General features: G+C 33.8%; 2 protein-coding genes across 6 annotated transcripts in view; one reads left to right on the top strand and one right to left on the bottom strand.

Annotated features, from left to right (window-relative positions):
- MPLKIP (M-phase specific PLK1 interacting protein) overlaps positions 1-5928 on the top strand; it is a 112723-nt gene extending 106795 nt beyond the window's left edge. For both annotated transcript variants that reach the window (XR_012014280.1, XM_072791647.1), the window contains one exon: positions 746-5928. The gene's annotated coding sequence lies outside the window, so the exon portion shown is untranslated. The remainder of the gene's footprint in view (positions 1-745) is intronic.
- Positions 1-15556, bottom strand: part of CDK13 (cyclin dependent kinase 13) — a 121145-nt gene that overhangs the window by 73833 nt on the left and 31756 nt on the right. For all 4 annotated transcript variants that reach the window (XM_072791639.1, XM_072791641.1, XM_072791640.1 and 1 more), the window contains exons 3-5: positions 11396-11566; positions 9895-10034; positions 8255-8425 (exon numbers count right to left, since the gene is read on the bottom strand). In XM_072791639.1, the coding sequence (XP_072647740.1) occupies positions 8255-8425; positions 9895-10034; positions 11396-11566 (482 nt within the window). The remainder of the gene's footprint in view (positions 1-8254; positions 8426-9894; positions 10035-11395; positions 11567-15556) is intronic.

The following is a 15556-nucleotide window of genomic DNA, read 5'->3' as shown; positions in this document are numbered from 1 at the left end:
GAATTGCATTAAATCTTTACATTACTCTGGGTAGTACTGATATCTTAACAACATTAAGTCTTCTAATTCAGGAATACAGAGGTCTTTAATTTATGGTGTCTTTAACTTCAAGCAATGTTCTGTAGTTTTCAATGTATGAAAGTCTTTCATCTCCTTAATTTATTCCTAAGTATTTTATTTTTTGATGCTATTGTAAATGAAATTGTTTTCTTCATGTCCTTTTCAGAATTTTTGCTGTTAGAATACAGAAACTCATGTTTTTTTCCACATTGATTTTGTACCCTGCTATTTGCTGAATTCACTTATTAATTCTAACATTTGGTTTGCTAGAATCTTTAGGGCTTTCTACATATAAGATCATATTGTCTATGAACAAAGGTAATTTTATTTCTTCTTTTCCAATTTTGATGTCTTTATTATTCTTGTTTAATTGCTCTGATTAGGACTATGCCAAATAGAACTGACAAAGTGAGTATCCTTGTTTTTTCCCTGGTTTAGAAGAAAAGCTTTCCATCTTTCACCAGTGAGTATATTAACTGTGGACTTGTCATATATGGGCCTTTAATATGTTGACATAGTTTCTATCACTGGTTTGTTGAGTGTCATTATCATGAAAGAGTGCTGAACCCTGTCAAGTGCTTTTTCTATATTTACTGAGATCACAATGTGAATTTTTTCCTTCATTTGTTAATGCAGTGTATTACACGGACTGATTTTCATATGCTGAACTATCTTTGCATTCCAGGTACAAATCTCATTTGGTCATAGTGTATAATCCTCCTCGTATGCTGCTGAATCAAGTTTGCTGGTGTTTTCTGAGGCTTTCTGCATAAATATTCATCAGAAATATTGATATGAAAAAAAAATATTGATATGTTTTTCTTGAAGTGTCTTGGCCTGGGTTTGGTATCAGGGTAATGCTGGCCTTACAGAACGAGTTTGAAAGTATTTCTTGATGAACATGAAGAAAAAAAAAAAAACATGAATACGTTTTTTAGAAAAGTCTGGAGAGGCCTAGGGTTAACTCTTCTTTTAATGACCGCAAAATTCACCTGTGAAAGCATCTGGTCATGGGCTTCTTAGTTGTGACTGCTGAAAAGTTTATGTTACAGATTCATTCCCTTACCAGTTATAGATCTGTTCAGATTTTCTATTTCTTCATTATTCTTGGTAGATTTTAAATTTCTATGAATTTTGCCATTTTATCCATGTTACCAAATTTGTTGGTGTAAATTCTTCATTCCCTTTTATGGCATAATAATATTGCACTGTATGGATATATCAAATTTTCTTTATTCATCAAACTGATAGACATTTGAACTGTTTGCATTTTGTAGCTATTATGAATTATTCCACAATGAACATTAGTATATAAGTTTCTGTGTGAACATGTTTTTATTTCTCTTGGATATATCCCTAAAAGTTCTAGGTCTCATGACAGCTCTATGTTTACTATTTTGAAAAAAAGCCAGATTATCTTATAAGGTGGTTGGACCATTTTTCAACCCTATCGGTAATGTATGAGTCTCCCACCAGTAATGTCTGAATCTTCCAATCTCCGTATCTTTCACAACACTTAATAACTATCCTTTTTCTTATGGCCATACTATAGTGCATATGAAGTGGAATCTCACTGTAATTTTGATTCGCATTTCCTTGATAGCTAGGATACTGAACATCTTTTCATGTGTTTATTGGTCATTTGTGTATCTTCTTTGGAAAAAGGTCTATTCAGATCCTTTGCACACTTTCTAAACAGGTTGTCTTTTTATTATTTGGTTATAAGAGTTCTTTATATATACTCTGGATAGAAGTTCCTCATCAGATAGATGTTTTACAAATATTTAAATTCTCCCAGTCTATGAGAGTTGTCTTTTCACTTCTATCCACTAGAGCACAAAAGCTTCTAATTTTGATGAAGTCCAATATATCTATTTTTTTCCTTTATTGCTTCTGCTTTTGGTTTCTTAACTTAAGAAGGCTTTAGCTAATCCAAGGTCATGAAGATTTATTCCTATATTTTCTTCTAAGAGTTTTAAGGTTTTAGCTCTTATATTTAAGTCACTGATCTATTTTGAGTTAATTATTATGCATGACGTGAAGAAGAGGCCCAATTTCATTCTTTTGCATATGGAGATCCACCTGAGCCAGCATTGATAACTGAAAATGCTATTCTTTTCCACTGAATTTTCTTGGTATCTTCACTGAAAATCAGTTGACCACTAAAAATGTGAGTCTTTAATTTCTGGACTTCCAGTTCTATTCTACTGATCTTATGTTTACTCTACAGCCAGTACCATACAGTTTTGATCACTCTAGTTTTATAGTAAGATTTGAAATCAGGAAGTATGAGTTCTGTTTAAAGATATTTTTTGACTGTTTTATCTCTTTTGAATTTCCATATGTATTTTAAAACCAGCTTGTCAGATTCTGAAAAGAAGCCTGCTGTGATTAATAGAAACTGCAATGATTATACAGATCAACTTGCCATCTTAGTAATATTAAGTTGTGGGATCGATTAACAGGAAATGTCTTTCCACTTATTTAAGTCTTCTTTAATTTTTTTCAATGACGTTTTGTAGTTTTCAAGGCACAAGACCTTACGCACTTTTTGATTTATTCCTAGATATTTTATTCAAGACTATGACAAATTAAACTGTTTTCTTAATTTCACGTTGGACTGTTGATTGTTGGTATACAAACCTACAACAGATTTTTGGGGACTGATCTTGTATTCTTCTATCTTGATGAACTCATTTATTAGTTCTACAAGTTTCTTAGTGGATTCTATAGAATTCTCTATAAAGTGTGTATCCATACACACATGCACACCACACACACATTAGAGATAGTGTTATTTTTCCCTTTCCAATCTGATTTCTGATTATCTTTTATTTAATTTTCTTGCCTAATTGCCTTGGCAATGTTGAATAGAAATGGTGAGAGCAGACATCCTTGTTTTTCACAGATGACCTTTTATCAGGTTCAGACAGTTCCCCCTTCTATTCCTAGTTTGTTCTCTTCCTGCCTTATAACTTGGTACCTTTCTGGAAAACAACTTGGTGATATGTCTGAAGAAATTTCAAAGTTCAAATCCTTTGACCTAGTAATCTTACTTATATTAATATGCTTAAAGGAATAATCAGATGTGAATGGAGTTTTATGTACAAAGACCTTAGAAGGAAATCTGGCTCCACCGTCTAACAGAACTAGAATTTAAGTGCAGGGGAGCACCATGTGGGAATCACAGATTATAGAAGAGTGACACTGAGACATTTTCCCTCAACCACATAATAATACTTTGCCAAAAGCATTTACCTCAGAATATTCTTTTCCTGATTTTTAGGAAAATTCCAAATTAAAAGATTATAAAAATTCCCTCATTTGGGATCCCTGGGTGGCGCAGCGGTTTGGCGCCTGCCTTTGGCCCAGGGCGCGATCCTGGAGACCCGGGATCGAATCCCACGTCGGGCTCCCGGTGCATGGAGCCTGCTTCTCCCTCTGCCTATGTCTCTGCCTCTCTCTCTCTCTCTCTCTCCGTGTGTGACTATCATAAATAAAAATAAAAAATTAAAAAAAAAAATTCCCTCATTAAACTAATACCAATATTGAAAGCATTATAGCTTAATTCGAACATAGCAATTATGATACTGGGTTTTGGTTGTCCAAGATATCATGTTAATTTTAAGTACCAAAATACTATTTTCTTGGAATGATACCATTACATCAGTGCCTGGAGTTTTTTTAATCTGAATTCTAAATATTTACATCTTGAGATGGAGATCAATGACTATAGTTTTTATTTTACATTACATATAATTGCAGAACAAAAAGTCTTTTACCCAGAGAATTATAAACTGCTTTAAAACATTTTAAAGATTTATTTATTTAAGAGAGTGAGCATGTGAGCATGAGTGGGGGAGTGAGAGGGGGGAGGGGGGAGGGGGAGGGGAAAGGGGGGGAGAGAAAGAGGGAGAGGGAGAGAGGGAGAGAGAGAGAGAGACAGAATATGTCTCAGACTCCCTGCTGAGTGCCAAGCTGACCCGGGGCTCAATCCCACAACCCTGACATCATGACTTGAGTTGAAATCAAGAGGAGTCTGATGCTCAACCTACTGAGCCAGTGTGGTACCCCAAACTCCTTTACATTTTTTAATTCAGTATAATTACATTCATTCAGAAAGTATCTTTCTAAATTCATAATCCTCGGGGAGGGAGGGCAAGAAAATAAAAGCAAAGTTTCATCTGCAAAGCAGTTCACACATCAAATATCTGATTGAACAGTGAAATATGAACTCTAGAGTACCAAAATGCCCTAATTGCATCCCATTCTTCTTCCATACTTGAAGATCAACTAAAAATCTAGAGGTACAGGAAATGTTTCCTTTGAAACAAAATCTCCCCCTTGCTCACAATAAAAAGACTGAATAACGGACAAAAAGGTTAAAAGATCCCCTCAGTTATAAAAAGATGAAACTGTCTGGAGATAAATAAAATTAGGAAAAAATTTATAATTAGTTTAGCCTTCATCCATTCTCCCAGATTATTCCAGAAAAAGTTCACTCAGCATCACTAAGATTTTGCACAAAAATCCACCACTGGCTTTTTGATACTACTTAACTCTGTTTTCTTAAGGATAATTTCTTTTTTTTAATATTTTATTTTCAATATTAATTTTTTTCATTTTTAAGTAAAGCCAAGTTTTAAAAAATTCTTTTACAGTGTTCTTCTTACATAGCCAAAGACTTAAGTTAGAATAATGCAAATGTTTCTACTTTTATATTAGCAATTTTACCTCATATGTATATTGTTCATAATTTTCATAGCTAAATTGTTTTAAGTATTTGCTTTAACTTTTTTTCAGTTTTACGAATTTGAATATGAACTATTAACTATTAAATCAAAGTTCCTATACTGCCTTTCTGCTCCAGGATAGCAATCACAATTAATATAATGGCACATGATCAGGATTAGAACCCAAGGACTTCAAATCGATTTCTCTTTTCACCAAATTAGGCTATCTCACCATGGTTCCCATCAAAATTAACCGATTCATTACAAAAGGATTATGTATTATCTCACATCTATTAGGATGACTATTAAAAAGACAAGAAATAACAAGTGTTGGTGAGGATGTAGAGAACAGGGTACTCTCATGCACTATTGGTAGGAATGTAAATTGGTGCAGCCATTATGGAAAACAGTACTGAGGTTCCTCAAAAAAGTTAAAAATAGAACTACTGTATGATACAGCAACTCTACCTCTGGTTTCTTATCCAAAAGGAAGAAAAATCTAACTCAAAAAGATATCCGCACCCACCATGTTCACTGCAACATTACTTACAATAGCCAAGACATGGAAGCAACCTAAATGGTTGTCAAAAGATGAACAAATAAAGACAATGTATTACAAATATACAATGGAATATTATTCAGGCATAAAAAAAGAAGAACTCTTGCCATTTGCAACAACACAAATGGACCTTGAGGGCACCATGCTAAGAATTCAGAGAAAGACAAGTATCATATGATCTCAGTTATATGTAAAATCTAAAACAAAAACAAGGAAAAAAAAAAAAACAAAAACCAAACTCACAGATACAGAGAAGAGACTTGCCAGAGGAAAGAAGGTGGGCAAAATAGGTGAAGGGGGTCAAAAGGCATAAATTTCCAATTATAAATACATCATGAGGATGTAATACACAGTATGGTGACTATGGTTAATAATACTGTATTGTATATTTGAGTTACTAAGCAAGACCTTAAAAGTTCTCATCACAAGAAAAAAAATTCTACATGACCGATGAATGTTAACTGAATGCATTGTGGTGTTCATTTCACAAGATATATAATATCAAATGATTATGCTGTTAAAACTAATATAATGTACATCAATTATATCTCAATAAAATAAATAATTTTGAAAGATGATTGTGTTTTAAATTCCATACTCCCTGACATATTGTAATATATTTAACTCCTACCTGGCATCTAAATATAACATTTCACATAGTATAACACTTTATTTATCATGATTCCAACAACTATAAACAGGATTATGGTAGGGAAAAAGAAGATGAGGAAGCAAATATGTGAAAATCTACGATTTGTAAAATACAGTACTAGGCACTGTACGGGAGACAAAACAAAAAACCAAGGACTCAAGGGAATTTATTATATAGTAAGGAAAATAAATTATAGCCATAAATATAAGGAAAACTACAAATACTTTTATGTTCAATGATAACAGTCTTTTAAAAAGTTAAAGTATGAACGGGATCTAAGTAGAGCTCATTTATTCATCCAGCAATTAGTTATTTATAGTAATTTCTATGGCCTAGCCACTGAGCTAGGTAGAGGTTATAATAATGAATAAAACAGGTATGATTCCCATCCTCATGCAGAGAAACAAATAAATAACAAATCAGTAGTATGATTATTCTGGAAAAAGTAATGAAGAAAAAAAGTAAGACTTTTAAATTGATGGGTCTATATACAGAAGAAAGTAATCCAGTAAAGCCTCACTGATGAATAATGTAACATTCAGTCTGAGATACAGAGGATGTGAAGTCAGCCTTTCAAATGGTGTTTGCACCTATATGTTGGGACTAGAGAGGTTTAAGCCCGGGGGGGAAAAAAAAACAACCCAAACTCATAGATACAGAGAAGAGACTGGTGGCAGCATTTGTAAAGACTTTAAAGATAAGAGAAGTGCATCAGCATATTTGACAACTCAAAACACCCTGAAGTTTGCTGGACAATCAGAAAAATGGCGGAGATGGGGGATAAAGAAACAGGCAGGGACATGATCCCACAGATCAAAGAAGGAGATCCAGGGTATGTTGGAGGAAAAACAAATACATTATTTTGACTATAGTAGGAAGTTAATGAAAAGCAACATAGCACATAACCCTCATGTATAAGATTTTGATTTAATCCTTACTACACAGTAAGAGAAATAATGTTTCCCTTTTTTTTTTTTTAATTTTTTTTTTTATTTATTTATGATAGTCACACACAGAGAGAGAGAGAGAGAGAGGGGCAGAGACACAGGCAGAGGGAGAAGCAGGCTCCATGCACTGGGAGCCCGACATGGGATTCGATCCCGGGTCGCCAGGATCGCGCCCTGGGCCAAAGGCAGGCGCTAAACCACTGCGCCACCCAGGGATCCCCAATGTTTCCCTTTAATAGATGAAGGCTTCACACAGGTTCAGAAGGGCTAAAGCCCATGCTACTAAGGTTGCACTGCCCATAAGCAAAGTCACAAGTCCCAGACACTGTTAACACAAATCAAACCTTTCTACTACACAATAAGGGACAAGAAAAAAATAAGGTGAAAAATACAAACTAGATTAAAAATCAAGCTAAGGAATGTGGGAATTATTAAAGACAAAAACTAATGGAAAGGACACCAATTAAAAAGATCATTCTAATTATCTGCATAGTACATAGAGAATACTGTCAAAACAAGTTCCTTTCTACAAAATTACCATGTATTATGTCAATCATTTTTATACTGTTCCCCAAGAAGAGTAAGATATTGTGTGTGTGTGTGTGTGTGTGTGTGTGTGTGTGTGTAGTTGGGGATGGGAGAGGGCTAAGTACCCTGTTCTATCAGAACATATCTATTTTACTTTCTTAGATTTAATCTGAAAAAGAATTTTGCTCTTTGAAAACCACAGATTATAATGAAGTCAACTCTGGTTCCACAATCTTACTCTGAAGATCTAAAACCTACTACAAGCAGACCTTTCACCCACCATATGCCTATGACAACCACTTTAATAAGCATGCTAATTCCTTTTTACTTTTCTGCTAAATGTCAAGCATATGCCACTATAGTTTATTAAAGGCAATTTCAGGTAAGATTTTTGCCTCCACACCTTCAGAAATAATATAAATGTCTACCATAAAATTTCTTTGTCTATTAAGTCATGACATTGAAAATGTAAATATATTCTATACTACTATAAACTATTTCTCAATAACAAAAAATGCACACTAAAAATTATACATTAATGCTCAAAAAACTACTACTACTCCCAAATATGCTTTTTTGTTTACTAATGTAACTCAAAAATCACTAAATAAATAAATAATTGTTCAACTCATCTACATTTAAAATTAAAGTACGACATTAATGCAATAGTTTTATGTACCTAGCAATTACTCAACTGGTCAATCCCTATGACAAAATCCGTAAGTTAGCAACATCATGCGTATGCAGAATTGGTTATGTAAAAATGCATGCATACCTTTATCCTTCTTAAAATCCAAAGCATCTTCTTTATCAGTCACTATTTCCTTCATATTAATAATACTCTGGTGGGTAAGCTGCCGGAGAATTTTAATTTCTCGAATTGCTGTAATTGGAAAGCCTTCCTTTTCATTATCTAGACGTACTTTCTTTAAGGCTACCATTTCTCCTATGAAAATTAAAAAAAAAAAAAAATCAAGTTACCAGATGACAAAACCAAACGACATTTTTCTTGATTTCAACTTTTAATTCATAATTTCTGCTCCTACCTCTTGAAATCACAATGTTTACAGTTCAAGAAATTAAATCCCTGATTAAATAAAAATTATGAAATATTTATCCAAATTGTGGAATAGTACACAACTATTACAAAGGATAGGGCAGGTCCATAGCTATTGTTATTTTTTGTTCTCCAAAACATACTAAAAAAGCAAGATGATCAACAGCAGGTGCATTACACTACCAATTTTAAAAAGTGAAGGAGGGGAGGATAAATTTACTCAACATGCTTACACATGCATAAAACCTCTGAACATATGAGAAGATTCTGTACATAGTGCAAGTGAGAAAATAAACTCAGACGTATTAACTTGTCCAAAGCTGCCCAGTTACCTAGCAGTGAAACTGGGATTTAAAATCTGGTTTAGCAACCTGAGAAGTATTTGACTCTTCCCACTACACTAACTGACTTCACAATCCAGGTCTGAATGAATTTTGATCAGATAAGATCTAACTATTAAATAGAACAGACACACTCCTATTATAGGAAAAAATGCACTATAATAAAGTTCATTCCATTCTTTAGAGAAAAAAAGTAATTCTGTATTTACAAATTTTCCAAAAGAAGAAAGTTTATCCTTTTAATCATTAAAACTTACTTCTTTTTGATGGAAGTCTTAAAATGTAGGATTCCTTGTTTATTAAATAGCTTTTTTAAAATTATAATTTAATCTTTTTGATAATGCAGAATCATCATTATAAATATTACCCTATGCTGTAACTGCCCTCCAGAATTTTCTTATACTAAATGACTTCATATAGCTATGCTACTTTAATCTATTGGTTTATTTCAACAAGGAATTATAAGTAAATATTAAACACTGGCTCTACCCATTATTTAGTAAAATACATAGCCTGGGACACAGTTACTTTTTACTCTGCTGCAAGACCTTTGAAAACTTTCTCAGAGGTTCCTAATTATGTTCTAAAATATTAAGCTGCTAAGTCTGGCCTCCAAACAAAGGGTAACTTGGACAGAAAAAGAATATTTTGGCTAAAAGAAAATGTGTTACATAAGGCTTAATACAACAAAATTTACTACTAAGACAGTCAAGATACTTTTTCCTCCTGATTACTAACAACCTAAGAATTTATTCACAATTAAAGAAAGCTAAATCCCACCATACTACATATCACAAATACTAAAAAAAACTTAAAAAATGTTTACACACCCACTTACGTGTATTCATATCTTACGTACTTGCACATAGAAAACAAAACAAAAACCAAGATGAAACAAAAGCATGATAAATCCAAACTTAAAAAAAAAAAAAAAACACCTCAAATACACATTTGAAGAGAAATACAAATCAAATACATTCAATAGATCTAAAGATCCACAGCATTTGACATACTTACCAGTGTCTTTATCCCTGGCCTTATAAACTTGTCCATAGGTACCTTCTCCAATAATTCCGATGATATCAAATTTATCCACGCAGCGTTTTCCCCAGTCAATATCTTTTTCTTTGATTTCACCATAGCGAGGCCCACATATTCTATCAAATATAGTTCTGAAGTTTTTATATACAATCAAGCAAATTGAATAAACCATTTAATATTTAACATCCACCCTCCCCCAGTCTTATATCATTTTCCCCCTTCCCTGTACATTTGTGATCATCGAAGACCAAGTTACACTTTAATTTGGTATTATAAATTATCCCAAAGTCAAGGCATCATTTTTCCATACCGACTTTTCTCCTACAGACTAACAAACTGAGAAAGAGAAGTAAAGCATGTACCAAGAACTTTCAGAAATAAAATGTAATTCTCAATGAATGGATAAAACCAACAGTACTACAAAGAGTCAAAGTTCTCTAAGCAATCTCCAGAAGTCTTTTCAATCCATTATACATATATGCTTCATTCATTTTTTCAGAAAACAAATTTGATAATGAACATTACCAAAACTCTAACTACAGAGCTTATTGACAAATTTAGACTTAGGGCTAGATGAAATTATCTTAAAAATGGAAACACAAGAAAGATTTTTAGTCCAAGAGAGTATAAAAGTATTAGTATAATCAACTCTCCAGAATCCACACTGTGTGTGTCTGTGTGCATGTCATATATATGACAAATATTTGACATTCTTTAAAAAAATAAGTAATTTTGTAGTCTCTCAATATTCTGGTATGTAACAGAAATTCAAGTAAGAAATAAAGCTACAATACTCAGGAAAATGATTTTAAAAGTTTTCTAGTTTCCTACTCTATACTAGAAAATCAGCTGATACACAAGGAACCTGGACAGCAATCCTAAAATCAAAGTCTTACACTTTCCCTCGATTAAGTAGAAGTAAAGTAGGAATCAACGTCCTCCCCCCCTTAACTGATGAACTGGTTTTAAGGGAAGGAGTTATCTCTGGGCACTTACTTGAAACTAATTTAGGATACAGATTTCAAACCTTCTTCCACTCCACCTCTTGCAAAATGAAAAATGCATTTAGTTATAGGAGCAAATGGAGCTAAAAAAGCAAAGGAAAACATGCCAGCTTGCCCATGACTAATTTTGTTTGGGCTCACTGAATGCCGACTTCCACATTTTCCAATTTCAGTGTTTTCTGTTATTCAAATAACTTAATTGTAGAAATTATCAGTAACATAGAATACCCCAAGAAATTAATACATTACAAATTGTGAGAGAAAATTAAATTTGGTTTTATTAGTCATTTTGAATAGGTATACGCAGGGAATTATGAATTTTTTTCAAAACTCTAGAATTTATTCATATAGTTAAGTTTAAAGAATAAGTACACTTTTTATAATTTGAAATTTTAATTTTTTGTTTTGTGATTTTATGATGACCCAGAATCATTTCTGGTCAATTTAAGAGCAGGTAGAAAGCAAGCACATACTTAGGCCTCCTTTTACTATGTAACTGTGTTGCTGTTTTCTTTTCCTCTGGACTCTTTGAGAGATCATCTCCTCCTGGTAGCTCAGGGGGCAGTGGTAAATCAGCAAGTAAACATCGTAGTTTCTTCTCTACTTCTTTTTTAACTGCTTTTACTGAAATATTTCCTCGTAAGCTAAAAAAGAAAGGAGTCAGACAAATAAAACACATTTATATGGGAAATAAAAATGCAGCCACATCTTACACTTAAGTAGCAATGGCAAAATACGTTAGTATTTCTTCACTTTCTAGCTAAAATAATGTACTATATATATTCAATTGCAAAATATAAAATTTGAGGGTAAAAATGATACAGAATTAGACAAAAACTAAGGAAATCTGAACAAGGTATGGAGTTTAGTTACAATGACGTATTGATATTTGTTCACTGGTTATAATGAACATACCATACTAATGTAAGATGTTAATAATGAAGAAACTACAAAGTATATGGGGACTTTCTGTAGTATCATTTTAACTTTTCTGCAAATCTACAACTGGTCAAAAAGCAGTATACTTTTAAAGATGATTAAAAAATTACTATAAAACTGTAAATTAGGGCAGCCCCGGTGGCTCAGTGGTTTAGCGCGACCTTCAACCCGGGGTGAGATCCTGGAGACCCGGGATCGAGTCCCACGACAGGTTTCCTGTGTGGAGCCTGCTTCTCCCTCTGCCTGTGTCTCTGCCCCTCTCTCTCTCTCTCTCTCTCTCTCTCTCTCTGTGTGTCTGTCATGAATAAATAAAGTCTTTTAAAAACAAAAAACAAAAAACTGTAAATTAATACTAAAAAAGTAAACTACTCATGCTTCACAGGAAAATTCCTTAGTTTTGTGATAGCATTTTGTTTGACTCTGTTGGAGAGACATAAAGAGGTTTTGTAAGAAATAATACCACATGCTATTATTTATCTTATCCATTTACATAAGCAACAACAACTAATTTAGCTTTTCCCCCTTTCAAGGTTAATTTTCTTAAATTAGATGATGATTCTTTTAAATCGGACAATGATTTTTTTTTTTAAAGGTTCTAAGAAGCTTACTGATAGTACAGGCAAAAATTCAAGTTCAGTTACTTTTTTTTGAATGCATAAAGAGCTCTGAATTTTAAAGACTATCTTAACTAGGTAATTTGAGTATCTTAAACCTCCCAGTTACAAAAAGTCTGTTTAATAAGAAGATATTTCTTTAAAAAAAATTTTTTTTTTTTAAAGATTTTATTTATTTATTCATGACAGTCACACAGAGAGAGAGGAAGAGACATAGGCAGAGGGAGAAGCAGGCTCCATGCAGGGAGCCCGACGTGGGATTCGATCCCGGGTCTCCAGTATCGCGCCCTGGGCCAAAGGCAGGCGCCAAACCGCTGCACCACCCAGGGATCCCAAGAAGATATTTCTTGAAAGAGAATCTTATAATGATAATAAAAGTTGTACTTCACACAGTTTCATAGCAATTATGAGTCCTACAATGAAAAAATTGAGTGAGACTACACCATTGGAGTCACAAATTGCAAATAAAATTATCAATCATTCCACTTTAATTATAACTTCTTCTATTCATGTTGAACATTAGTATTATTGTACAAACACATACTTTAATACTATCTGATAAAAACCATTTACCAATTACTATAATAAAGTTGTGTCTTTTCTTCTTTTTTGTGTGTGTGTGTCTTTTCTTCTTAACCCCATGTTACTCGCTAGAAGTTTTTTTCTTCTTTATATTTTATTTATTTATTTGAGAGGAGGGAGGGAGAGAGGGAGGGAGGGAAGGAGGGAAGGAGGGAGAGAGAGAGAGAGAGAGAGAGAGAAACTGAAGCCAACTCCACACTGAACACAGAACCCCACAACAGGGCTGGATCCCACAATTCCAAGATCACGACCTGAGCCAAAATCAAGGGTCAGAGACTTAACTCACTGAGCCACCAAGGTGGCCTAGAAGTTCTTTAACAGAGAAAACATGTTCAAAAGGAAATTGGTTTGGGACGCCTGGGTGTCTCAGCGGTTGAGCATCTGCCTTCAGCTCAGGGTGGGTGTGATTCCAGGGTTCTGGGATCAAGTCCCACATTGCGCTCCTTGCATGGAGCCTACTTCTCCCTCTGCCTATGTGTCTCTCATGAATAAATAAATAAAAATTTAAATAAACAAACAAAAACAAAAGGAAATTGGTTTGCAGTTTTATTTTTAAAGTAATGGTATGGAGGTACTTGGATGGCTCAGTGAGTTAAGCAGCCGACTCTCGATTTTGTCTCAGGTCATGATCTCAGGGTGGAGGGATCAAGCCCTGCATGGGGCTCCACACTCAGCAGGGGTTCTGCTTGAGATTCTCTCTCTCCCTCTGCTCCCCCTGCCCCACTCCATGCTCAAGCACGCATCCACACTCTCCCTCTCTCAATAAAAATATAATAGTATCACACAGGTAACTTTTCAATATTAATGTTCAACATTGATTTTTATGCTATGTGCTAGACACAAGGTAAGGCACTGGAGTTTAACAACAGTAACAAGTACACTAAGATAGAACTCCTCTCAGAAATGAGCTAAGATTGTCTCTTGGAGAACACAGTCAAATAAGCAGCGGGATAAAGTATTACCAAATGGGTTCCTGGAGTAATGTAGCTAAAGGGTAGCTAAATCAGGGTTGAAAGACAGTAAAAGCCTCTTTTCTAAAAAAGGGACTACTTGAACTATGCCTGAAAATAAACCTATTTCAAACCTTTAACTAGAAAACTGTAGTCTCTCACTTATAATTAGGGTTTAGTCAAAAATTCTCATTTGAACATTCAAATCAACATTTTTTTTTCAAATCAACATCTTTAGAGGAAAAAACTAAAACTCCTAATTTTACTTATAACTTAAAATTTAAAAGACTGCCTATAGCCATATATTATTACATGAACTACCAGACTTAGCAAGGCTCCCAGACTTCAGAGAAATGAAATAGGAAGTATGATTTTTTAAAAGTTCTCATGTACTACAGCAACAAAAACAACAAAATGCCTTAACAAGAAACGTACAAGATCAATAGAAGAAAATTAAAGATAGGGACAGACAGACATAAAACTGGATCTGAATGAACAGAAACCATGTTTTCGTATGGCAAACTGTGATACTATAAAGCTATCAGTCTCCAAATTAATCTACTACATTCAGTTGAGTCCCAAACAAAACCCAAGCAAAAATTTTCATATAACTTGACAAGTAGATCATAAAATTTATCTAAGAATAAAGGCAAAAATCTGCCCAAAAATTTCTGAAAAAGAACAGTGGAGTGCGATTTGCATTTGCCCTGTCACATGACCAATCTATTTTAAAAGGTCCCAAACCAGAAACCAAAGATTGGTTAAAGTCAAGGAGTATGTATTATGATCTATCCAACATGAATTGTCAATATTTTTAAATAAGATTTACATAAACATTCAGATTTCAGGCTTTTTAAAAAACAAACAAAAGAAAAAAACAAACAAACAAAAAAACAAAAGCTCTAGCAACACTGGGCCCAAATTTATGTATAGCAGCAGCACTGAAGCTGAGGCTGAAAAACAAAGATACTTACTCATCAGTAATTTACTTCATCCCTTCACTTTTGTTATTTCCTGCCTAACCCTGTAACAGAAATCTGAGTTTGAGAACCAATACATCATGCATCTAAAGAAGTTAAAACACGAGGCCCCTGCTTGGCACAGTTGAGTGGAGCATCTGCCTTTGGCTCAGGTTGTGATCCTGAGGTCCTTGAGCCCAAGCCCAGCATCAGGCTCCCTACTCATCTCTCCCTCTCCCTCTGCTAGTCCCCCAGCCTGTGCTCTCTCTGTCAAATTAATAACTAAAATCTTAAAAAAAAAGAAAAGAAAAAAGAAAAAAGTTAAAACAAGATGTACTGACAAAGAAATAATAGAACATACTAATAGAAAAGAGTTCAGAATACAGGTATCTGTAAGAATTTTATATATGACACCACAAATTATAGATTATTCAGTAAATGATGTTAGAAACAAACTTATCAGTCCACAGGGTGATGGGGGAGAGCATCTTTCTTCATATATTAATCAAAAACAAATTTCTGTGTGATTTGACTTAATCTCTTCTAACTTTATAAACACATAAGTTATAAAGGAAAAATGATTAGATCAG

This window comes from Canis lupus, chromosome 21 (assembly GCF_048164855.1).
Source record: "Canis lupus baileyi chromosome 21, mCanLup2.hap1, whole genome shotgun sequence".
Lineage (NCBI taxonomy): Eukaryota > Metazoa > Chordata > Mammalia > Carnivora > Canidae > Canis > Canis lupus.
Note: the sequence above shows the minus strand (reverse complement) of the source record. Positions and strands in the feature narration are given on the sequence as shown.